Source organism: Silene latifolia, chromosome X, assembly GCF_048544455.1.
Source record: "Silene latifolia isolate original U9 population chromosome X, ASM4854445v1, whole genome shotgun sequence".
Taxonomy (NCBI): Eukaryota; Viridiplantae; Streptophyta; class Magnoliopsida; order Caryophyllales; family Caryophyllaceae; genus Silene; species Silene latifolia.
In genome coordinates, this window is record NC_133537.1 from 252,559,027 (window position 1) to 252,584,776 (window position 25,750).

General features: G+C 38.8%; 2 protein-coding genes and 1 non-coding gene across 3 annotated transcripts; 2 read left to right on the plus strand and 1 right to left on the minus strand.

The window, feature by feature from the left end:
- Positions 1 to 968: 968 nt before the first annotated feature.
- On the minus strand, positions 969 to 1,689 carry LOC141621766 (chlorophyll a-b binding protein 6, chloroplastic-like). The gene is made up of 2 exons (XM_074438007.1): positions 1,516 to 1,689; positions 969 to 1,129 (listed from the first exon to the last, which is right to left on the minus strand). Exons 1-2 carry the CDS (start codon positions 1,625 to 1,627, stop codon positions 987 to 989), a joined length of 255 nt encoding a protein of 84 aa, XP_074294108.1. The 5' UTR covers positions 1,628 to 1,689; the 3' UTR covers positions 969 to 986.
- A 4,588-nt stretch (positions 1,690 to 6,277) lies between these two features.
- On the plus strand, positions 6,278 to 17,762 carry LOC141619940 (uncharacterized). Its single transcript, XM_074436943.1, has 8 exons — positions 6,278 to 6,709; positions 13,653 to 13,795; positions 13,887 to 14,790; positions 14,975 to 15,072; positions 15,271 to 15,332; positions 15,429 to 15,974; positions 17,302 to 17,455; positions 17,573 to 17,762. Exons 1-8 carry the CDS (start codon positions 6,278 to 6,280, stop codon positions 17,760 to 17,762), a joined length of 2,529 nt encoding a protein of 842 aa, XP_074293044.1.
- A 2,473-nt stretch (positions 17,763 to 20,235) lies between these two features.
- Positions 20,236 to 20,342, plus strand: LOC141625416 (small nucleolar RNA R71). Its single transcript, XR_012535198.1, has one exon. It is a non-coding gene; the product is annotated as a small nucleolar RNA R71 (small nucleolar RNA).
- Positions 20,343 to 25,750: the final 5,408 nt, after the last annotated feature.

A 25,750-nucleotide genomic window follows, 5' to 3' on the forward strand; every position in this document is an offset into this window, starting at 1 on the left:
CTTGTGCATTGCACAATGCTCTCCCATTTGAGCTAATTGGCTTTCAAAATAAGTAACACGCCGAAGAAAGAAGAGCTTAAGCTTGAGTTAGAGGACTATTTCATCAGCGCATGTATTTTACTCGAAAAGCAGCTAGCTCATAGCTACTACCAAGGAAACGGAGACAGCAAAATATTTTGGATTCTTATTCTTAATTTGGTAGGATACACCAGAGAAGACCATGGTAACACTACTCCACCGGTTGCAGAGAGCGGATTCCCACTCAAAAATGAAGAGATGACAATGCTGACAAACTTGCAAGGGACCTGAAGCGACTGACAGTAAGAAAAATGAAGTTCGCCAACAAAGACCGCATAAGCTAGAAGAAAATGTCTCAGGCCGCCCCAGGATGGAGCTGGCAGAATCTAATGGCTTCGTATCCACTTGCACGCGGCCAACCAAACATGAAGGCCATGTTGTATATGGTTGCCCATAGATTCATCCCCAGCATTATATCCTAAGCACTTGTCTTTGGGTATCTGAGAAGGTGACGGAAGAAAGTTCCAGTAATAATACCTTGCTGTTATTGAATCTCTATATATATATATATATATAAAAACACGCATTTTCAGATTTCATGAAAAGCAGTCAAACTCAGAGCCTCCAGTTCAACACTAGAATCACTCTACCCTATTCTATTCCATTCCATTCCAACACCTCCAACCAAACAAACAGTGAAAGTATAAAAGTTGAGCTTTGAATTCAAAGGTAGGGAATTATTTCTAAATTGAAACTATTCAAAGCTAAAATAGTGATAGAAAAGAAGCAAGGTAGAATGCACATGTAATAATCAAAGAGTTTGGGATTTAAGTACCTATCCTCAGCAGCTCGAATGGCATCCATTGAGTTCTGCTGCGCAGTTTGTCTATACTGAGTAACTTGTTCCAGAGAAGGAGTCGTCTGGTGCTTCTCTTGGTGATGTTCTTCATAATACAATCATGGCAAAATTAATGTGCTCCAGGAATAACAATGTCACCAATGTTGTGCCATGGATCAGCCAAGTGAGTTGCCAAGTTTTCTAGTGGACCGGTTCCCGGATATGCTGATTGTTGAACGCAGAAACCCACAAAAGCCAATAGAGCAAGACGACCTATCAACAAACATTTACGACATATCAGAATTGGTATAGGAAATGGAGACTGATTTTGCAATCAAAGGATCATGTTTGATTTTAAATTTTGTCCACATGATACATGTAACCTAACACAATATTTGAGACCGCTTATACAAGGTCTTAGCCCCTTAGGGGCGACATCCGATGTTTTTCCCTAGTAATTTCTATGTTCAATTTGTTTATAGTTGTAGGAAAGAAACAGTAAGAAGAATGAAGGAGTTATGTCCAGTGTTCTATACGAATTAACCCGCTTATAATGTGATATATACAAGTTTAGATGTATGCAGTCGAGGTTCCGTTGTTCCAAAGTGATACGAGTATTTAAGTGTTAAAAATGAAGACGGAGAAGAAGAGGTAATTACCATTCTTGATCTCCTTGACCTTCAATTCCTGGGGTTTCTTAGGGTCTTTAGAGTAACCCAAGGGGTCAAAAGCGCCACCAGGGTACTTCTTCTTTTCAGGGTCTTTCTCCATGCTACGTTGGTGCTCGACAAAGGCGATGGCCAGGAATTGAATAGCCAAAATGGTAGGCAGATTTCTCCTCCCCCTCCATTCACACCTGCCCCACGACTCAACCGAGCCCACAAAACTCCATCAACCCCAGACTCGAGTCATAACAGCATCGAAACTTAACACCAGCTTCAATTTCAGCTCAAAACCCGACTCCATAAGGACCATAACCTGTCCTGCTCCTCCAATCAGCCCCGGACATCAATTCAACCACCAATTCACTCGATCCCATTAAATGTCGAGTCACCAATTCGGCCACCATAATTTCATTCCTAATTCACGAAACCCTAATTTGCCGCAACACCACCACAATCAGAGGCAAAAGTAATATGTCGATCTGTCTTTCACTCCTACAACCTTCCGCCGCTGGCCTACTTGCCGCAACACCACCACAATCAGAGGCATTATCACAATATGAAAAATTGGGGACTAATGATTACAAACAATATTAAAATAAGGTCTAATATCCAGATTGTATTGTTTATGAACCCTAATTTACTGTATATATCACTCAAACTAATTCAACATTCCACCAACTTAAGTTAATATCGAAACAATCAAAGAAATTTGCCACAAAATCATTGTGATAGTCCAATAATGCCAAAAAATTGAATAAATTTGGACCTAAAATTTGCCTGTGTCAATGGCGGTAAAGGAGGAGTATTTCAATGGTTGATGACAACGAAGAAACTGGAGAATTACGGTGGTCAGCAACAGATAAAATGGAGAGGCGCGGTGATCGGCAACGGAGAAACTGGAGGGACGCGGTGGTGGAATGAGGAGAGAGATGGAGAGAGAAATGTGTAGTTTGTGAATTGTGATAATTTGACTCTGATTATACCAATACTTGACTGGTAATTGGATCGTGTATGATTAGTGTCATGGTTCTCATGGTTCTCATTATATCATAGGTTCTCCTTTGGATCTTGACTATATATATATATATATATATATATATATATATATATATATATATATATATATATATATATATATGTATATATATATATATATATATATATATACCTCTCTCAAATGACCAAGGCACGCCAAAAGGTCGAAAAGATGATCTCATCAAGCAATCGCCTAAGTAGCAGTCTCAATAAGATCCAGGGTAAGCATAGCATCAGATTTGGAAGTGGCATAATCACTGATTTTGACCCTGGCAGCCTCCAAATTATCCACCTTGGCTCGCACCTCCTTGACTGGGGCAGATAAATCAACTTCCTCCACCTTCCTCTTCTGGGCCGCTGAACTTATTTCAGCAGGAGCAACTGGAGCAGGAGAGACTTTGGGAGCGATATGCAACTCAGTTAAATCAATGACAGGCCCAGTATCGCCACCACCCTGAGAACTCTCCTCTTTGACCTTGGCCAACCTGGCAGAAAGATCAACCATGCCAAACCTAGCAAGGCGAGTGGATGATCTAGTAGCTATATCACGAGACACTATATTAGCAATAAAGACAGGCTGTCATGAAAAGACAAAAATAGAAAGAAAAACGAAACAAAAATAAAGAACAAAAAGACTTACTGCCTGAAGTAGAAGCGTTAACAGCCTTTGAAGGCCTGGGCATTCTAGCACCGCCTTCAGTCTTTAGGCAACGAGGAAGATGATCAGCCCCACAACAGAGATGCGAAGTCCTCTCCATTTGAGGAATTGCAAGGAAGGCAGAGATGTTTGTAGTAGGGTACTCAATTTCAGAAGACCAATCATCAACTGCAAGCAGGAGAGGTATGAGTCTTTTAAACTTATTTACTTTCTTTAAAAACTAACAAATAAACATGCAGGATAAAGAAAAAATTTCAGAGTACTCACCACCAACACATGCATCATAATTCAAATACGCCAGATCAGGACCAACCGAATTGGTCCTGATGAACATATATCCAGTAGCCCAGTTCTTGTCATGGCTGCTATCAAGATTGCCGAGTATATGAGAGGTTGAAGGCCTGGCCTTGAAACTGATCCGGCCAGGACTGTTGGTCCTGACAGCGTAGTAGGCCTTCAAGTCCTCCAAAGAGAAGGAAATATTGTATTTTTTGCATAGATATTCAATAAAGAAGACGACCTTCCATACCATAGGCATCAGTTGGTAGAAGGCACACCAATTTCTTTAATAACATCCACCATAAGAGGAGAGAAAGGAAGCTTGCAACCAGCCCTGAAGGCCCAATCATGGATGCAGAACCAGCCAGGACATGACCTGTTTGCCCTGACAGGAGAATCTTCACTGAACCAGACTTCGGAATCAGCAGGAATGATTCCCTTATCCTTCAAGACTTTTTCAGATTCGGGTTTCAGACGATTTGGAAGAGATTGTTGATCTTTTAAAGCTTTTGTAGGTTTAAATTCAAATTCTCTATGGAAGATGGAAATCATTTCAAGAGGGGGATTATTTGGTTTTTCAACCGCAAGTGGTTGAATAATAGAAGGCCTTAGAAGACTTTTAGAAACAGTTTCCTCAAGATTGGAAACGAATGGAGTTCCACGAGACATCACTCCCCTGGAAGATTTCTTTTTTGCAGCCATTATCGAAGATTTATTGAAGATTAATTCTGGAAATTAAGAGAACTTGAAGATGAAGATTTTTAGAGAGAATAATCGGGTTTTGGTGAAGTTAAATTCAATGAAATGCAGATTATTTAAACTCGGTAAAATTAGTGTTTTCAACCCCAAGTTGCAGAGTAATTATTGAAGAGTTGCAGTAATTACAACACGCGTCACACCCAACCGCTGCTAGCCGTTACAAGATATGATTAGACACAATGTAACAGTTAAAGCCAGTTTTACAGAGTTTGAAGTTATCTCCTTATTTATGGCATGACCCAGCGCAAAGAAGGAGATAAGGGACAATTGTTAGGCCTGGAAATCCGCCGATATTTCAGGATGACATTTCACCCTGGCCTGACCATCAGGGTGTCAGGACATCAGGATACCAAAAGACAGGCGCCAGCCAAGGAGGGGACACCGGTCAAAATATAAGGACAATATTTGACCAATTCAAAGATATATTATTATCAATATTCGGATAATAATTGGAGCATTAATAAAGAAGATTTGGTAATAAAAGACATGCAATTAAAAGAGTAATTACGTGCATTAAGGAGCATTAATCCGAGCAATTAAGGAGGAATATTCAGCATTAAGTACAAGATATGGCAGCCGTTCAGCTTGGCTATATAAGGAGCACTTGAAGATTATTTGTGGACACAACGCATTCTCAAGCATAAAATACTCTCATACGATACATAAGCTATTTTACGATCATTTTTTCTAATTACTCAATAATATAGTGAAATCATCTCCCGACTTGGTGCCCGTGGGTTTTTCCCATTTAAGGGTTTTCCACCTACAAATTCCTTGTCTTATTTTTGCTTATTTATCTTACTTTACTTTTCTTGTTTCATACCCTGCCCTGCATATTCACAGATAAGTTCGAGCTAGTTAACCCTGCCTAGACTTACCATGACCCGATTTCACCCTGCGTAAAATCCATACAAAACAATAAAGGTTATTATTTGTGGTGCGCTTTGATGTGATAGAATTAGGGTCAAACAGTGACGAGCTCGACTGCATGGGACTCCGAACATCGTTGATTATTTTGCAGGGAACTTTTGAATATCTAAAACTCTGTTCCTTTTCTGTTGAACTCGGCCGAGTAGAGTTTATACTCGACCAAGTAGGCCACACTCGGCCGAGTAAGGAGGCACTCGACCGAGTACCCAGAATGTCAGATTATATTGTACGTGCTACTGATCTCTGGTAACTCGATCGAGTAAGCCATACTCGGCCCAGTAAACCAAATACTCGACCGAGTACCCGGTTATCGCGACTCAACCCGGTTACTCAAAAAACCCTATAACTCCTTTTTTCCTTATTTCCGCCTCATATCTCCTTCTTTTCCCCATAAACCTTCAAAACTCGTTCTCTCTCAAAACATTTGGGTGATTCTTTGGAGTAATTGCTTGTAGATTTCCATTCTTGCTTGCTCAAAACCTCAATCAAGGTAAAGAATATTATCAATTTCTTCAATTTGTTATCAACTTATGATAGAACTTGTTCAAAAGTTTCGAATCCCTAGTTTGTAAAATCCTAATCTAGTGTTTCTATTTTCATATTTTGGGTCTTAATTACTCTCAAACATTGCCTATGCATTCCTTTAAATGATTGTATGCTTGAAATCGCTCAGCTTATGTTGCCAAAAAAATTTCTAGGGTTTGTTCTAAGTTTGATTTTTGATCCCTTAGATTGTCTTAGGATGCTCTATAAAGGATTAGTTGATGATAATCATGCCTTCCTTGGATAGTATGATTTGTGTTTGCAAGAAAAATCCGTCTCAAAACTTTGTCTTAAAACTTCGTCTTAAAAGTGCATGATGCGAAAAACAGTCCATACTATGGCAAAATTTTGAAAACACCCTTGCTAAAATTTATCTTTTGCAGCATACCGAAAACAAGAGCCCTGGCGAAGAAGCAGACTCGTGCCAATGTTCACTTGGAGACGGGTCAATCTAGCCAAGAACCCGTCGTCCCTCTAGTGGAATAATATCCATCAGTAATCTTTTCTGACTTCAAGCAGCGTAATGCCTTTGTATCATTGATGAGTTGGACCATGAGACCAACCCGGTGTGTGAACCCCGACATCTTAGAGACTTTGGTGATTAAAGCAGATATAGTGCACATCTTTGAGACCTTAGAGATGGAGGGGCTTTACCACCTACGGAAGAAATCCTACCCCTATCTAACCTTGGAGTTCTTAAGCTTCTTTGTGTATGACGTGAAAGGTATGACTATTTCTTTCCGTCTTATGAATGAGGATCATGAGTTGACCCTTGACGAGTTTGCTGGCCACCTGGGCCTAGAGGCAGAGGAGGAGGGATACCTTAGTGATGTAGCAAAGAACAGTGGGGCACCCCATTACCTACCCTACCTGACCGGCCGACCTGCTCCTAGTGCTAGTGCCATTTTGATCAATGATGTTCAGCATGTATCCCTCCGCATGTTCCTTAGGATGATAACTTGCTTTGTGTTCGCGAGGGATGATGTGAGTAAACTGAATTCTCATGAGGTCATGTTGTTGATGTCTTACCTTAACCTTCGTCAGGGGAAGCCTTTCTACTATAGTGCTCCGGGGGTGGTATGCTCTAGCTGGGACCATATGGCACGGTCTCCGAACCGTCAAATTTCATGTGGGGCTATAGTGACCTGTCTAGCCCAAAGACTGACTGACTTTGAGGCTCCGCCTCCATCGGGAGATGAGTTGTTTGAGACCGTCCCTACGATGAACGCGTAGTACTGGAGTAACAACAGATGGCTTAGGAAGTTGGAGGATGGGTCATATGCTTGCAGAGTGAGAGGATCTTCTAGATGGTGCTCCCTGATCCCGAGCACCTACCCGTGATTGACCATTTGGCTGAGTATGACCAAGGGAGTAGTACACCTAGGCCCGGGCCTAAGTATTACTTGATCGACTCCACCATTCTCCTAGAACTACCCGAGCCTACCACGGTGTCTGAGAGACAGCCGGTTCCTCCCCCACCACGTGAGCGTCATAGAGGGAGAGCGTCTAGGTGGACGAGGTTGAGACTAAGCCCTCTTACTGGTTTGAGGATTTAAACTCGTCGTCAAAAGTTTCCTAACCAAAACAATATTTATAACTTCACAAACTACTCTTAGTAAAGAAGTAAGTAAAGGTCGGATCCCAAGGGACGGGTATTGATGTAGGATTTTCAATTGCAAATAGTCGTGTCTTAGGGTGTCACAATTTGGGTTGAGATAGGAGATCAACTAAACTAATCAACAATGTAAAAGCAATGTAATAAAACCAACAAGGTGATTAAAATGAGATGTAAACAATTGATTAAAAGCACTAGGGTGTCATGGGTTCATAGGGGATTCATGTGAGTTGATCATAAAAACATATTCTCAAGTTATAAGCAAGCAATTATTGTTGTGATGGGATCGAGTAGGGGTATAAGCTTACAATCCCTAGGAAGGTTTGGGTTCCGAAGCCGAATCGATTAGATTGTACAACACCTACAAGTTGACTCAATCCTTCCTATCCAACTATATGCATGGTCTAATGAGACTCGAGTTAGTGTATAAGCTTACAAGTCTCATTGAAAAGATAGGTGATGGATAAAAAATGTAAGGATTCATAGACTCGTATTTCATCAAACATAACATGTGCATAAGTTGAAATCACAACAAGCAAGCAAATAAATTATGTTAACATATTAGATTAAGCATGAATCAATCTCCATGTTGGTTTCCCCTAATTCCCCCATTAACCCTAGTTAAGGAAACTACTCACTCATTATCAAGTTTAACATGCTAACACGGTTGTTAATCATACTAGCAAGGCAAAACATGATGAATAAATGAAAATGATTAACAATAATTAAACAAGGTTAAGAGAGAATTATATCTATGAAGATGATTCCAAATAATAAAGCAAAGAATAAAAGAAGTACTTGATGATTGATGGAAGGTTGTTAATCCTCCAAATAAACCCAAATAATCTTCTAATTACCCAATATGAATGAAGAACAATAGAGAAATTAAGGAAAGATTAAGTATTGAGATTTGTATTAAGACTAGATTAAAAGTTGATTACAAGATTAAGGAATTATTAGAACTTAATTAAGAGAGTATTACCACTTGATTACAACTTGATGATAATCTAGGTAGTACAAAGGGATATTTATACTAAAGATTAAGTACAAGGATTAGGGTTACTAAGGGCTTAAATGACTATTAAGTCCTTAAGAAAAGTTGAGGAAATGCTCCTCTCCATGGAAATGAGCATTTCCGTTTTGCTAGTCTTGGCACGGGACGAGCGTCTTGAGAATAGGCACGGTGGGTTCTGTCTTGTGATCCGAGCGGATCATGGAGGAGACGCTCGGATCCTTTAGATTCAAGACGAGCATCTTGGATGGAGGACGCTCTGATGGTGGTGCTGGGAGACGCCCGGATTGGTGGCAATCTGCTCGGATCCTGGGTCAGACAGCTTCTTTTCTCTTCGTTCCTCAACAATCCGTGGGGATCTTATTGAGGATGCAAGGATCCTTTCATCATTGCCCAATCTACTTTATTATCTACATAGCCCATCTAGTGATGTCTTCTCTTTGATGCTTGGTCATTAGATGTGATCCATTTAGCTCCATTTTGCCATGAAAATGCAAGGCTATCACTTCTTTCCTACCAAAAGCGACAATCCTCAAAGAGTATGCAAAATGGGAAACTAAAGATAGTAAATGACCCAATTATGCACTATAAAGCATAGGAACGAGGCTAATTCGTGGACTAAATGTGCTCAAATATGAGTCACATCAAACATCCCCAAACCGAACCTTTGCTCGTCCCGAGTAAAGAGGTGACAAAAACTAGGACCCTTATTTAAACTATCCTACTAATATAGCCGATGTGAGACAATTAGCGGGTCTCACTCCTCCCCTTCAACTCACAACAAGACAACCATGAGGTAGGATACCTTCTTGCAAGGCAAGGTGAGACTTGCCAAAATGGCGACACATCCAAGCATTAAAGCACACAAAACAAGTAATGGATGCATCTACAAAAAGAATAGCCACTTTTCTCATCTAAGTGGAGGAAATTATCTACAAGGGAAGCAATCTAAGGGTACACACTCCTTCATAGATATGGTTTCTTTAAACTACTAAGCCTAAAAGGATACCAATAAATCACCTCCAAATTGTGTCAAGCTAGGGTACCTTTGTCCTCAATTGTTAAATTCTTTCGTCAAGAGTAGACTCCCTATGGTGTTAGAAACACTGGAGGATCGCGGAATTCCCCTTCTTGCCTAGGCAAGAAGAAGGGTCGTCCCCTCTCTACCATGCATAAAAGTGGATTCGATGGATAAAAGGATGATTTGTATTTTGAGTTTCATATGGGAGTTTGCTTTTGTTGTTGTTTTTCCCCCCAATTTCTTGTGGCATTTGACATTTTGAGAACGTTTTCTTTGCCATTTCTTTTGATGTTTGGCATTTCAATGCTTGACAACTTAAACTTTTTCTTGCATTTTCTTTTGAACATTTTCAAAGTCACCCCATTTGTAGTGAGGGTGCTTATATTTGAAGCATAGGAGTTTTTATTTTTGTTACTCCTCTTTTCTTTTTGATGCATTTGCAAACTTTTTGACTTCCATTTCAATTCTTGAACTCAAATTTGAACAATTTTTGTGCCCATTCCCTTTTTGATGACAAAATGTGGTAGAACATGGATGATGGTTGCATGGTTTCAAGGGTCACCTTGGAATAAACGGTAGCCAAGGACTTATCACACCACAAGGTACTCTTGACTAGGCCTTAATCCATGGGTCAAAGGATTCTAGCATGACACATCCTAGGGTGTTTTACAAGTATGCTAACAAGCAAAGTCTTAAGAAGAAAAAGTATCTTCAAGGGCCTTATATACACTTGTCACGCTTCCCAAATAGATGTTTTCACAAAAATTTTCCTAAATGCAACTATATGTCATGATGCAACTAGCATTTATACAACCTAATGCATATGCTTCTACCAACTAGTATGTCAAATAATCTAAATGCAATCCTATAATCACATTGTTTATACCGCATCAATCAAGATAAAGCCACATAGTCATCAACATAAAGAGGAAAAAGGAGATTGGAAAGATCATATCATGCGGTCTTCAATATCCTCATGTCTCGAATGTGGCGTAGTCGATCAATGTGAAAAAGGGTAGACAAACACAATATATATACAAGACTACACTATAAAGGAAATGAACATGTTTTTGGGTTTTTTAAATTTTCAAATGTTTATGGTTTTAATGCTTTATGGAGTACAAAGACATGTTTTTGTATTTTAAAAAAAAAACAATTTTTATCATTTTTGTTTTAAAAGTCATGTTAGAATTTATCATTCCCACACTAGTATGGGCATTGTCCTCAATGGCCAATACGATAGGAAATTATGCAAGCTATATGAGAATGCATGATTTCTATACTAAATGCAAACTATATGACATATAAACAAGTAAATGCATTCTAAACTATACTATATGATGCATGAATTTTTTTGGTTGGAGAGCATAATTTGAATTAACTCCCAATGCTTATGCTTGAACTTCCCAAACCAAATGAGATACTATTGCTAATGTCAAAAATGGGAAAGTTCATGCACAAGAACGCTATGCGTGAAACTAATTTTGTCATTTTGGATTTTACATGGTGGGAACAATAAAAGACGCCTCAATGGGACCGAGGTGGGAGTCCTTTGAGTGTTGCTAGGAATCAAACACATGATCAAGATAAAGAAATTAAAAACAAGAGAAATGAACAAGGCTAAAGGAGGTGTAGGAAACTCACAATGGATTGCGGCATCCTCCAAAATGCTTGCTAATCCTCAATTGTCGCCCATGGCGACATCACTTCCATCGTCATCATCATCATCAACTTCCTCACTAGTATCATCAGCATCTACCTCCATGGACCCGGAGGCTTCACCATCATCACTTGAACTTTGATCCTCTTCTTCCTCATTTTCCTCTTCTTCTTCAACTTCTTCACTCTCAACAACAATCTCCTCACCACCTATGCTAGGATCCCTAGGAGCATTAGGAAATAATACTTCCCTATCCGTCCAACTAGGCAAAGGACATAATGGGTCAAAAAGTCCTTGCCTAGCTAGGTGTAAGAGAGGCGGATATTGAGCTCTATAGGCATTGACTCTGTCTTCATAAGCTTGTGTATGCATGTGTTGCATTAATTGAGTCAAGTAATCGTTACCTACCGCAACACCTTCGGGTCAGAATTCTTGGTAGGTGAACGGGTAGGGTGGAGTCACAATAGCGGAGGAGGAGGATTCGGCATTGAATTCCCTTTGTTGTTGTATGATCATCTCGGCTTCACCGGAGAGTGGGAGAAGATAGTTTGTGCTTCGGACATTGAGTCGGCAAATCTTGTTTGGTAGAATGAAGGACTTGGCATCTTTTGTAAGCCACTCAAATTTGTTGTCAGGTTATCATTCTTGACCCAATAGAATTTGTGAACCATAGTGGCTAGATCAATGAGGTGGCCTCCCTTAACCGGCTTGTAAGTCCCATCTTTGTTGAAATCCCGGCTGAAGTGCTTTGCCAACCATCTTACCAATCCCCCATTTACTATAAAGGCCGCACCTTCTTTGCCATGGTCAATTGTAATCCACCTTTCGATTAAGAGTTGAAGAATATTGTATTCTGGGTGAACTTCTTATCGACATTCAAGGTTGACTCAAGATTGATGAAATCAAGTTCGGTAAAATAATTAGTCCCCTTCCTAGCAATAAGAGTATTTCCCACAACCTTGTGCCACACCCTTATGCCTGGGTGGTGAATATAAAGGGCACGACACTCATGGTATGATTCGAATTTTCTTTCGGCGATAGCTTTCCACAAAGGGGCAGGATCATATTTTGAAGGTTTCTTCACATAAGTCAAGTCATTATCAAGACCGAACACCTTGCCAAACTCATTAAAGGAAATCTTTCTATCCACATTCTCAAGGCGGAATTCAATATTCCTTCGAGTCTCCACCTTTGTGACTTTCAATGAACTTAAAAATTCCAAGGTGAGGGAGGGGTAGGTCAATTCTTGCATATCAAACAATGTAAGCAACCCCATAGACTCAAAGAAGTTCTTGGTCCTTTCAAGGACACCCAATTTGGTCAAAGCATCTTGGCAAATAAACTTGGCGGGCGAAATCGATTTCTTAGCAAGAGACATAAAATTTTTCCTATGAGAATCGGATGTGAAAGTTACCTCCGGATATTCATGTAATTACTCAATAAGCGGGATAGAAGTAGTAGCTTCCACCATAGGAAGAGGAGTTTCTTGAATTTCCACTCTTGCTTGTTGAACCACCAAAGCTTTGGAAGCTTGAAGGGCTTGTTGCCTCTATGAAAGATTTGATTTTATAGGTGCCTTGTTTCCACCTTTAGTCCTAGCCACTGTTCTTCTCCTTGTATGTATCACCAACCAATGATTTGCTTGAATTCTTCTAGTATCCTCAAGCTTCAATGAATCCCAAATCAATTTAGGATTTTCGAAATAGATTCAATTTAGAAAATAGATTCAATTTTTGAGGATTTTGATGTTTTAATGGCTTTTTGTTGATAAAGGAGTAATTTGTTTGAGTTTTGAGGAAGTTTGGAATTGATTTGGGTGAATTTGGTTGAGGAAATTGCGTTTTATGGATGGAGGGATTGAGGGTTTTGAATGTGTGTTTGTATTTGAATGAATGAAATGAAATGGGAAAGAGGGATTTAAATCCCGTGTTTTTGAATTTTAGCAGGGGGAGACGAGCGTCTTAGGCACGGGACACTCGGATTATAGATCAGTTAACCTTAGAAAATGAAACCCGTGTTGAAACGAGCATCTTCAGGAGGAGACGAGCGGATTTATGCTGGAGACGAGCGGATTCTTTTGAGGACGCTCGTATTCAAGGTCAGAGTGAAATCCCAGATGTTGATGTAACCAGGACGAGAGGATTCTCACAAAGACGAGCGTCTTTGGACTGAGACGAGTGGATTCTTGAGGTGACGCTCGGATTGTAGTTCAGTACTAAAATTTTTCTTTTCAGCTCTGTCAGGACGAGCGTCGCTCTGTCAGGATGCTCGCATTTTCATCCAAGACGAGCGGGTTCTTCTTGAGCCGCTCAGATCATCCCTGTACCTTACGGGTTCAGTTCCACCCGTGGGCATTTTCATAACCCAAGTCATTTCCTCTTCATTACTTCGGTCTTCATTATGAGTGCACTACGAAGGCTTGGATAGCCTAGGCAATTGCTATCCCCACACTAAATCAAAACACTACACATCAAAAAACATTTGAGTCCCTCCCTCACTTTCTCTGAAAATGATAATCTTGATCAAAATGTACAAATCTAAATCCAAAATTGACAAAAATGCAATACAAGAATAAAATGCAAGTTAAGGGGTTAGAATATTTACAAATGGTGTGTGCAGAACTGTGGTGTTGAGGATATAAAAGCAGTGGGCTCCTTTTTTACATGGACTAACAAGCAAGAGGTGAATTCCAGGGTCTATAGTAGAATTGATAGGGCTTTGATTAATGATGAATGGCTGAATTTATTTCCAGATTCTTTATGGTAATTTCTTAGCTGAGGGGGTATATGATCACTGTCCTTGCCGGGTATATGATCATTGTCTTTGCCTGATTCAGATGGACTGCACTGACAGGGTTAGGAATATTCCTTTTAGATACTACAACACGTGGGCAAAATCTCCTGAGTTTATGGATATTATTAAGAAACATTGTAACACTCCTATTTTTGGCAATTATATGTATATGGTGGTTAAAAGAATGAAGACTATGAAACAAGATCTTAAGAATCTGAATAGAGATACCTTCCATGATGTTGAAAAGAATGCTCACATTATGCTAATGACTCTCCATAACATTCAGGAAGAGTTGCAGTTAAGGCCTTCCGATCCCCAGTTAATTGAGGTAGAGCAAGAAGCTGCTGATGGATATAGAGCCTTAGATGAAGCAAGATATGCGTTCTTGGCCCAAAAAGCAAAGGTGAACTGGCTAGAGGAGGGAGATGATAATACTGCATTCTTCCACTCTGCCATTAAGAAACGCAGAATGTCTAACAAAGTTGTACAAATTGAAGATGAGAATGGGATTGTACTTACTCAAATCCAGGATATTAATTATACTTTTGAGAGATATTACATTAACCTGCTGGGGGCAAGCTGCTCTGTCAAGGGTGTCCATCGTCCTACTATTAGGCAGGGTACTATATTAAATGAGGAGCATCATAGATGCCTTGCTAGGGCAGTCACTGGGGAGGAAGTTAGACGTGCTATTTTTGATATTCCTGGCACCAAATCCCCAGGCCCTGATGGCTTTAATTCCCAATTTTTCAAGGATGCATGGGGGGTCATTGGAGCTGATGTGGTTGCTGCTGTTCAGGATTTCTTTGTAACTGGCAAGCTCCTTAAGCAGATTAACAATACTACTCTTACTCTAATACCTAAAGTGGATATGCCCAAGAGTGTTAATCAATTTCGACCCATAGCTTGCTGCAATACTATATATAAATGTATTGCCAAGATTTTATGCAATAGACTTGGAGAGGTCTTACCTACCATTATTAGCCCTTACATAGAGTGCTTTCATCAAGCATCGAAATATTGTTGAAAACATTCTAATCTGTCAAGATCTCACTAAGTTTTACAATAGAAAAGTGTGCTCTCCTCGAGTGATTATGAAACTGGAGTTGCAAAAAGCCTGTGACTCAATTGAATGGGTCTTTCTGCAGGATATGCTGAGAGCTTTGAATTTTCTTGAGCATTTTACTAATCTTCTGATGGAATGTGTCTCTACTCCTTATTATACTTTATCTTTAAATGAAGAAATGTTTGGTTTTTTTGAAGGGAGAAGGGGGTTGAGACAAGGAGATCCCTTATCTCCCTTGTTATTCTCCATATGTATGGAATATTTGACTAGCATACTCAACAGAGTTAAGGACATTACAGGTTTCAAGCATCACCCCCTATGTAGGAAAATGAATATCACCCACCTCTGCTTTGCTGATGATTTGCTAGTGTTTTGCAGAGGAGACTGGCAGTCCATGATTGTGATAATGAGGGCTTTTAATACTTTCTCTGCTGCTTCAGGTTTGAACATGAACAAGCACAAATCTAATGTGTATGGCAATGGCATGCCTAGGGAGCTCCTGTAGCAGTTTGCACATCTTACTGGGTTGAAAGAAGGGACTCTGCCATTCAAATACCTGAGAGTTCCTATATCTGCTAAGAAGGTATCTGTGTTGGATTGTAACATTCTAGTGGAAAGAATTGTTGATCGCATTAGGGCTTTGGGGGCTAAGAGATTATCCTATGCTGGCAGATTGGTCATGATTAACAGTGTCCTAGGAACTTTACACAGCTACTGGGCCAGAATATACATTATACCTATTTGTATTATGGTAAAAATTGAAAGCATCTGTAGGAGTTTTTTGTGGAAAGGAGAAGTTGCTTCTCAATCACCTGCATCGATTGCTTGGGATAAGGTCTGTTTACCAAAAACCCAAGGGGACCTGGGTGTATGTGATTTGAGAAGATGGAGTGTAGCGGTTGTAGGGAAGTATGTTTGGTGGTTAATGCAAAAGAAAGATCACTTGTGGGTGAAATGGATTCACTGTATCTATTTAAAAGGAGAATCTTCACATGATTATAAACCTCCACAGGGGAGCAGCTGGGCTTGGAGAAGAATCTGTCGAGTTAAGGAGAGCCTTATTGCAGGATATGTGGGTAATGGTTGGTTGTCTGTGTTGGAATATGTGTCCTTCGACAATAATACGATCACAATTGTCGATCATGATGATCACATGTTTAAATCTCATTTTTAAGAATACGTAAGGGATGATTCATTTTTTAGTCAACTGATCAACATTAATCGGTAACGATTGGCATGCTAGAGTTTGACGTTACTGTCGTGGGACGGTGGTGGTCAGTTGATCCCTTAAGGTCACACCTAAAGAATGATGCCTTTATCCGTAAAGTTGATTAATTGTATGATGATACAAGTTAATCAATTCCTTAAAATTGAACAATTCAATTTGCGAGAGAGAATAATGATATCTTATTATAATGGGATTAAATAAGATTTATTTTAGTAATTGAAATACTTTATTACTAAAACTGTTTATTGTTTGTGAAACAATAAAGATAAGAATGAATGGTTAATTATAATTACAAGATGTTGTGAATTATAATTTTATGACCCATTTTATTTATGTGATCAAGTATCACTAGTCAATTTATTGTACGTAATTTAATTAATTAATTCATGAAATGATTTTTATGTGATAAATATGCATCAAATTAATTAATAACATGTAACATACTACATGTGACATATTGTGTGACAAATGACAAATTGACAAAATAAAATGGTAGTCCATTTTATGTATATGGACCGAAATAATGGAGGTGGAAGGTGTTAGTGGGTGAATTATTTTATGAGATAAAATAACCTAATCATGGCCTACCTACAAATAGCCTTACACCTACTCTTACACATCTTACACACCTAATTCTTGTAAAGACAAAAAGAAAAAGTAAGATGCCCTATGTTGCTAGTCCCAACCGTGAACCCTCCTCTAGTTTTAAGGGAATTAGTTCTCTTATTCATTCATTATAATATATCACATACAAAAGTTCATGAATTTTCTCTTCTCTCTTTAATCTTCATCAAAACATGAGATTTTTGATTCAAATTGTTCATAAAAGATTACTAAAATTATTAGTGTAATATATGAGTGTTAGTAATCAATTTTAAGGTAAACTACTAAACTAATATCTAGCTAATATTATTTAGTGGGGATAAGGGATAATCTTGGGTGCAATCAAGAGGAGAATCTCTATTTTGGGATTTTTTGGAAGATCATCTTTATATTCATGGAAAGCTCAAGAACTAACAAGAAGAAGATCTTGTTGGTGCCCATAAAACCGAAATCCCATAGTAAGGAAAATGTTTTCTCATCTCTTGTAATTTATGTTTGCATGCATAAGATCTAATTTTAATTTTATGACTAAATTAAAATGTAACATATATGAATATGTTGTGTATAATGAGATATAGATTTCCAACAGTCTGAGGAAGGGGAGTACACTATTGCTAGAGGTTATCAATGGCTGGGTACTGTTGCCTCTACTGTAGACTGGTATAACTGTGTCTGGAACACCATTACTATTCCTAAGCATCAATTTATAGGATGGTTATGGGCTCAAGAACGGCAATTAACTAAGGATAGATTGTGCCGTATGAATATTGGAATAGATAGGCTGTGCTATTTATGTGGTGAGGCAGAGGAAGACCATACGCATTTATTCTTTTAATGTGCATATAGCAGGCAATGTGTGAACATGGTCAATTCTTGGTGTCATAGTGATATCCCCCAGCAGCATTTGATGGACTGGTGGAGAGGGTACAGATATTCAGGCAGAGTGGACGTGTTAGAAGCTATTCTCTTGGCACTGATTTATCACATTTGGTGGGCTAGGAATAACTGTCGAGTGAATCAGGTGGTATGGGCTCCATAGGTTATTAGTAAGCGCATTAAGAATGAAGTCTCTATTCGAATTCACAAAAAGTGTAAAGAACGCAGCATGAGAGCATTAGATTGGCTTATTGCTTAGCTTTGATGGTATGTAGGTGATTAGAATTGGTTTACCCAATTCGACAATTTGTTGTATGGTTGAGAAACTGTGTATGTGGGCTTCAATTTATTAATGAAATTTTTACTTTCTACCAAAAAAAAAAGAATATTTACAAATGGTGGTTTAGGGAGGACTCCACCAAACTCTCACTCTTGAGATGAAATGTCAAGGGGGCATAGCCAAGGTGTTGTTGATGTTGCTCAACACCTTGTAGAAGTAGTCGAAGGCTTGTTCATTGTCATTATAAACATCTTCAATAGACCTTTGCACATTGTGTTCTTCAGGGTGGTGACTTGAGTCAAAATGGTCACCAAAGCCTTGGTCCATAGCATTGCCAATGTAGGGATTGACTAACCCATCGAATTCGTCATCCCGTAGACCACATACTTCACTAGCTTGCTTCTCTATAGTATCATGAGTTGATGGAAACAACACCTCTTTCTTGTTATCATGGCCAATGAGGCCTTCTTCATTACTTGTCATGAGTGGTGGTGAGCTATTCAAGCTCTCATTCTTGTTGCAAATTCCTTGCTCTTTGGACGGAGGATCTTGAAGATTATCCTCTTTCTTCTTCCATATGGGTGGTGATTCTTTACCCATAGCTTGTTCTTTGCATTGAGATGCCAACTTCTTCCTATCACTTTCTCGGCTATAATGGTCGATCATGAAACATGGCTCATGTAAGCGGGGAGCTCTCATTGTCTTGTCAAGGTTAAAAGTGATTGTTTCATCTCCCACTTCAAGTGTGAGCTCTCCATGTTTTACATCAATCACCGCTCCCGCGGTATGTAATAATGGTCTTCCTAAAATGATAGGAATGTTGGAGTCTTCCTCCATGTGAACAATAACAATGTCCACCGGGATGAAGAACTTGCCAATTCTTACCGGTACATCCTCCCATACCCCTAAAGGTGTCTTCGTTGATCGATCTGCCATTTGAAGTGTGATATTAGTGCACTTGAGTTCTCCCATTCCTAGCCTTTTGCACACCGAGTATGGCATGACACTCACACTTGCCCCAAGGTCATATAAAGCTTTGTTGATTGTAGTCAATGGTGCATGGAATAGAGAAACTTCCCGGATCCTTAAGTTTTGGAGGTGAACTTCCTTGTAGGATGGCACTACTCACCTTAGTGAACGCAATAGTCTCGATGGATTTCTTCTTTGTGAGAATATCTTTCATGTATTTCGCATAGGCCGGAACATGATTGATTAACTCCGTGAATGGAATTGAGACTTCCAAGTTCTTCACAATCTCCATGAACTTCCCAAGTTGTTCATCAAACTTAGGCTTAGCTTTACGACTTGGAAATGGAAGTCTAATCACAATAGGCTCTTTATCCTTAGCCTTCTCTTCATTCTTCTTCTTTGAAACTTCTTGAATGGGGATGGGTTCTTCTTCCTTAGAGTTTTCAACTCTTTCCTTATCACTAGTCTTCACAACATCTTCATCAATGGGCCTCTTCGGCCCTTCATACCTTATACCACTCCTCAAATGGATGGCACTCACCGACTCATGTCTTAGGGGATTACCTTGAGGTGGTAATTGCCCCTTTTGTCTTTGAGAGCTAGAAGATGCTAATTGAGACATTTGTGTCTCCAACATCTTTGTGTGAGCTAATATGTTGTTGATGGCTATGTCTTTTGCTTGGCTATCCTTTTGCATTTGAATGAAAAATTCTTGTTGATTCTTTCGCATTTGGAGGACCGCTTTTTGAACATCAAAGCCTTGTCATTGGATTGATTGTATGGGGGTTGATTTTGATAACCTTGGCTTTGGTAAAAGGGTCTTTGGGCTTGATTTCTCATTGGAGGTTGGGTGTATGTTGGTTGAGGGTTTTGAACATTTTTGCTTTTGTATGAAAGATTGGGATGGAATTTGGTATTTTCATTGTAATAGTTGGAATAAGGGGTGCCACTCTTGTATGCTTGGAAAGCATTCACATGTTCACTTGTTCCCCTACATTCACTTTGGTCATGTCCCAAAGTTCCACAACTCTCACATACTCCACTTGGAATTGATGATGATGCCACCATAGCATTAACATGTTGCTTGGGTGATTTGGAGGCCTCTTCAAGTTTAGCCATGGCCTTCTCAAACTTCAAATTAATGGTGTCAATGTGAGCAATTAGTTGAGCACCCAATTGGGTAATGGAATCCACCTCGTGCTTTCCTCCTCTAGTAGCATTCCGAGGTCTACAATATTGCGAGTTATGGACCGCCATTTCTTCAATTTTGTTCCATGTTTGATTGTCATCAACTTCGGTGAACATACCATTGGATCCCATATTGAGAATGTTTCGGGAGTCTTCATATAGACCATTCCAAAATTGTTGTACAAGGAACCACTCGCTAAGTCCATCGTGTGGACAAGAACGACAAGTGTCCTTGAATCTCTCCCATGCTTCGTACAAAGATTCCTCATCCCTTTGTTTGAACCCAGTGATTTGGGCTCTCAACATGTTAGTCTTTTCCGGAGGATAGAATTTCTTGTAGAAAGCAAGTGCCAATTTCTTCCAATAGTCAATACCAAGAATAGCCTTGTCTAGGCTTTTCAACCATTGTTTCGCGGTACCAATCAAAGAAAAAGGAAATAAGACCCATCGGATTTGGTCTTGAGTAACTCCGGTTTGAGAAATAGCATCACAATAGTCACAAAAAGTCTCTATATGTGAGTGAGGGTCTTCACTAGGCATCCCTCCAAATTGACTTCTCTCAACTAATTGTATGAATGCGGATTTGGCAATGAAATTACCGGTTAAATGTTGTGCTGTAGGAGTACCATTTGGTAGGTTCTCCTCGGTTGGTACAAAATGTGATGAGAATTTAGGCATTGTGGGATTATTTTGTGGTGGGTTTTGTATTGGGTTATCCTCTCCTTCTCTTGCAAAAGGGTTGGTAAACTCAATGTTATTTGGTTGAATGTTCACAATTTCTCTAATACCTCTCAAAGTACCCCTAGCAAGTCTTCTATTGTTGGTCAAAGTTCTTTCAATTTCAAGATCAATGGGTAACAAGTTACCTTGTGATCTCCTAGACATGCAAAATATCAAACAACTTGAAAACAATTAGAACAACCTTGAGGAGATTGACTTCCCCAAGGTAAAGAAAGACACAACTAAAAACAATTAATGAAAATCAAATCAAGTTAACTCCGTCCCCGGCAACGGCGCCATTTTTGTTTCGAGGATTTAAACTCGTCATCAAAAGTTTCCTAACCAAAAAAATATTTATAACTTCACAAACTACCCTTAGTAAAGAGGTAAGGAAAGGTCGGATCCCAAGGGACGGGTATTGATGTAGGATTTTCAATTGCAAATGGTTGTGTCTTAGGGTGTCACAATTTGGGTTGAGATAGGAGATCAACTAAACTAATCAACAATGTAAAAGCAAAGTAATAAAACAAGCAAGGTGATTAAAATGAGATGTAAACAATTGATTAAAAGTACTAGGGTGTCATGAGTTCATAAGGGATTCATGGGAGTTTTGATCATACAAACATATTCTCAAGTTATAAGCAAGCAATTATTGTTGTGATGGGATCGAGTTGGTGTATAACCTTAGAATCCCTATGAAGGTTTGGGTCCCGGAGCCGAATCGATTAGATTGTACAACTCCTACAAGTCGACTTAATCCTTCCAATCCAACTATATGCTTGGTCTAATGAGACTCTAGTTGGTGTATAAGCTTACAAGTCTCATTGAAAAGATAGGTGATGGATAAAAAAATGCATGGATTCATAGGCTCGCATTCCATCAAACATAACATGTTGTAAGTTGAAATCACAACAAGCAAGCAAATAAATTATGTGAACATATTAGATTAAGCATGAATCAATCCCCATGTTGGTTTCCCCTAATTCCCCATTAACCCTAGTTAAGGAAACTACTCACTCATTATCAAGTTTAACATGCTAACACAGTTGTCAATCATACTAGCAAGGCAAAACATGATGAATAAATTAAAATGATTAACAATAATTAAACAAGGTTAAGAAAGAATTATACCTATGAAGATGATTCCAAATAATAAAGCAAATAATAATAGAAGTACTTGCACTAGTAGAAAAAGTCTCATTGACATCGGTTATTTTACCCTATTTACATCGCTTTTGTGGCGATGTTTCTGGGGGCGACGTATTTAGTATTTTTAGCTAAACATCGCTTTTAGAACCGATGTAAATAGTATAAAATTAACATCGATTATGGGTAAAAAGCGATGCTACTAGTGTTTAATTACATCGGTTTTGGTCTAAAACCGATGTAAATAGTATATTATTAACATCGGTTATAGGTGAAAAGCGATGTTACTAGTGTTTAATTACATCGGTTTTGGTCTAAAACCGATGTAAATAGTATAATATTAACATCGGTTATAAGGTAAAAGCGATGTTAATAGTGTCTCAATTACATCGGTTTTGTTTGAAACTGATGTAATGTAAATGGCATTTTACATCGTTTTGTCTGAAACTGATGTATGAAACTGATGTAGTATGATTCAGAATGACGATTTACTCTTAAACTATTTGTGAATTTTTACACTATTAGGGGCCTGCACAATGAATCAATATAAAAATAACAACCCTGCATCTCATTCCTTCTAACAATTTTAAACACTACATATTTATTATACCAAAAAAATATCATAGCGTATACAATTCCGTCCATTCAAAATAATTTAAAATGTACACTACAAGCTTCTACGACGCAAAATATGTATTTTCAATTACAATTTCTAGAAATCTAAATCATACTCTAGACGTTCTTTCCACAATAAAGCGACCAAAGCTCTCGAACCTCGTTCATTTGTTCAATTGTCATTTGCGAACCTGAAATACACTACATACAAAAACAAGGATTATTAGGCCACACTTAGAAAATACGAACAATATCTACACATGGACATTCTATACGAACAATATCTATACATAAAAATTCAAACAGTTCGAGACAATAGATCAAGCTACCTTTACTATGTCGTCCTCTGATGATGCGTAACGTACAGTAATATCATACATCCATTTCATAACATAATAATCGCACTCATAACTCTGCGGCTGTTGAGGGCACTACATTTATACAAAATCAAGAGTAAGTAGACAGCCAACAAGAACAATCAGGTTGCTTTTGCTCGAGCACTACATTTATACAAAATCAACAGTAAGTAGACAGCTGATAAGGACATACAAATATATGTCCTTAATATTCACTTGTCAAAACCTTGAACCTTTCCTTATTTTATAAGGAACATACCCCAACATGTCCTTATTTTATAAGGAACATAAAGACAAAATAATAACCAAGTCTCACACGTGCCCATAAATAAGGAACATACCCTAATATAACTATAAAGGCTTCTTAACATTGCCATCATATAATTATAAAGACTCCTTACCAATCAATACATACACTGTCAGTATATACTGATTTTAAAATATAGAGTAGCAAGTGCTTCTTCAAAAAAAAAACATATTAAAGGACAAAACCAGTTAAACCAAAAAAAGGGGAAAAATCAGTTATCCAAAAATGGGGGCAAAACGACTCAGAGATTCATTGTTCATCATAGTTTGTATATGATCATAGTAGCAGCAACAACCCAAGTAGAAGAAAGCAGGAGGATACAATATCAGAGACCTTAACTTTCGATCTATGTGTAATGTACTGGACGGCATACATCATATAGATTAAGAGGAGGAGAATTATGAAGGCTGCTAAACAGATTAAAAAAGTGAGGGTTTGGGTAATCTTAGAAGTAAAACGATAAATATCACCAAAAAAAAAAAGGAAGTGAAACGATAAAGATACCAATCATAACTTCTGTATGCTAGCAGAAGCAGCAGTAGTATACTACCTAAAATAACCATAAACTATTTTAATTTATCAAACCATAGACCCTCATCATGATCTTGACGCAAATAACTTTCATCACGTAAATCTTGAACCGATCGACGCTGACGAAATAGGAGGCGAGTTCATCAAGTTGATCATATTCTTCTTCGTCAACTACTCCCTCGACACCAAGAATACGCCTTTTCCCATAACGAACCACGGATGATCTCTTATCTAAAGGATCTTCAATGTAAAATACTTGTTTCGCTTGAGATGCAAGAATGAAGGGTTCATGTATATGTCCAACAACATTAAAGTTTACCGAAATGAATCCCATATCGTCAACGGTGACACCCTTATCACAATCTACCCATTTACACTGAAACAAGGGTACACTAAAAGTTACATACTCAAGCTCCCAAATATCCTCAATTTTCCCATAGTACGCCCTTGTGATGTCTACGGGATCCTTACCTTTTCCAACATATTCTTCTGATGATGCAAGAAGAGTCACTCCACTATTTTGCATTGTACTCTTCTCATCTTGTCGGCTTGTGTAAAAGCAAAACCCATTGATATCATACCCTTCAAATGATGTGATGCTCGATTTAGGGCCATATGCTAACCAGCGTAAGTTAGCACTTACATTATGAGATTGTGTAGACAACTCACTCATCACCTTACCTTTAAACCACTCCGCAAAAGTCCGACTATGTTCATTCAACAACCAGTCATCGCGTTTATGTGGATTTTGGAGCTTCAGTAAATCCAGGTGCTCGGTTAAATAGAGATGGACCTCTGTCATATGTTGTAAAACATATAAATGTGCTTTCTGAAAAGAATCGCGGTCCACGCTCATTTGTTTCTTACCCAAAGTACCCTTCCCTAAGAGTCTACCTTCGTGCCGAGATATGGGAAATCCAATAGGTGAACATCCGCCATATAGTCAACACGCAATGTGGATTGTCTCACATGCAATTGTTGCTTCAACAATACTACCTTCAGGACGACAACGATTTTTCATTCGTCTCTTATAAGTACCCATCTCTCGCTCCATCGCCCACATGTTTCGTTGAAACACCGGACCACAAAGTTTAATCTCACGCACTAAATGAATGACCAGGTGTACCATGATATCAAAGAAAGAAATCGGAAAGTACATCTCTAACTCACATAAAGTCACAACAACATCCGCTTGCAAGTCATCTAAGGTGTCAGGATGAATATCTTTTGAGTTGATTGCATCAAAGAAGAGGCAAAGCTTGGTGATGACTTGCCTAACATGCTTAGGCAATACGGATCTAATGGCCACAGGAAGAAGCGATTGTGTAAGCATAACATGACAATCGTGAGATTTCATACCAACTAACTTAGAATCTTTTATTGAAACAAGACGACTTATGTTAGAGCTATATCCATGTGGTACCTTGACCCCTTTTAAAGATTCACAAACAATCATCTTCTCCTTCTTAGAAAGAGTCGTGCAAGACGGTGGTATATATATACGTTTTCCCTTCTCAATTGGTTTTAACTCGATACGCCCCCTAGCAGCCATGTCATTTCGAGCTTTTACCCCATCCTTAGTCTTATTCGGCATATTGAGCAATGTTCCAATTAAACTATCAAACACGTTCTTCTCCATGTGCATGACATCAATGCAATGCCTCACATACAAGTGCTGCCAATATGGAAGTTCCCAAAAAATTGACCTCTTTGTATGATATACTCCATCTGGTAGAGGTACGTACGGTTTTCCAAAAACTGTAGTTATATTCTTAACCTTATCGTAGTACTCTTCTCCACTCAAAAACAAAGGGGGTTTCCTATGCTCCGTTTTCCCATAAAAAGCCTTCTTCTTCTTTCGATATTGATGATTTTCAGGTAGAAAACGACGACCACCTCTGTACGAAAATTTGCCCACTGTGCTCCACCCAATCGATTGAGTGTCATCCCCTGCATACCGGACATCCCTTATCGGTCTTGATCGATATCCGAGAAAGGTTACCATAAGTTTGGGAAGTCATTAATTGTACAAGATACAA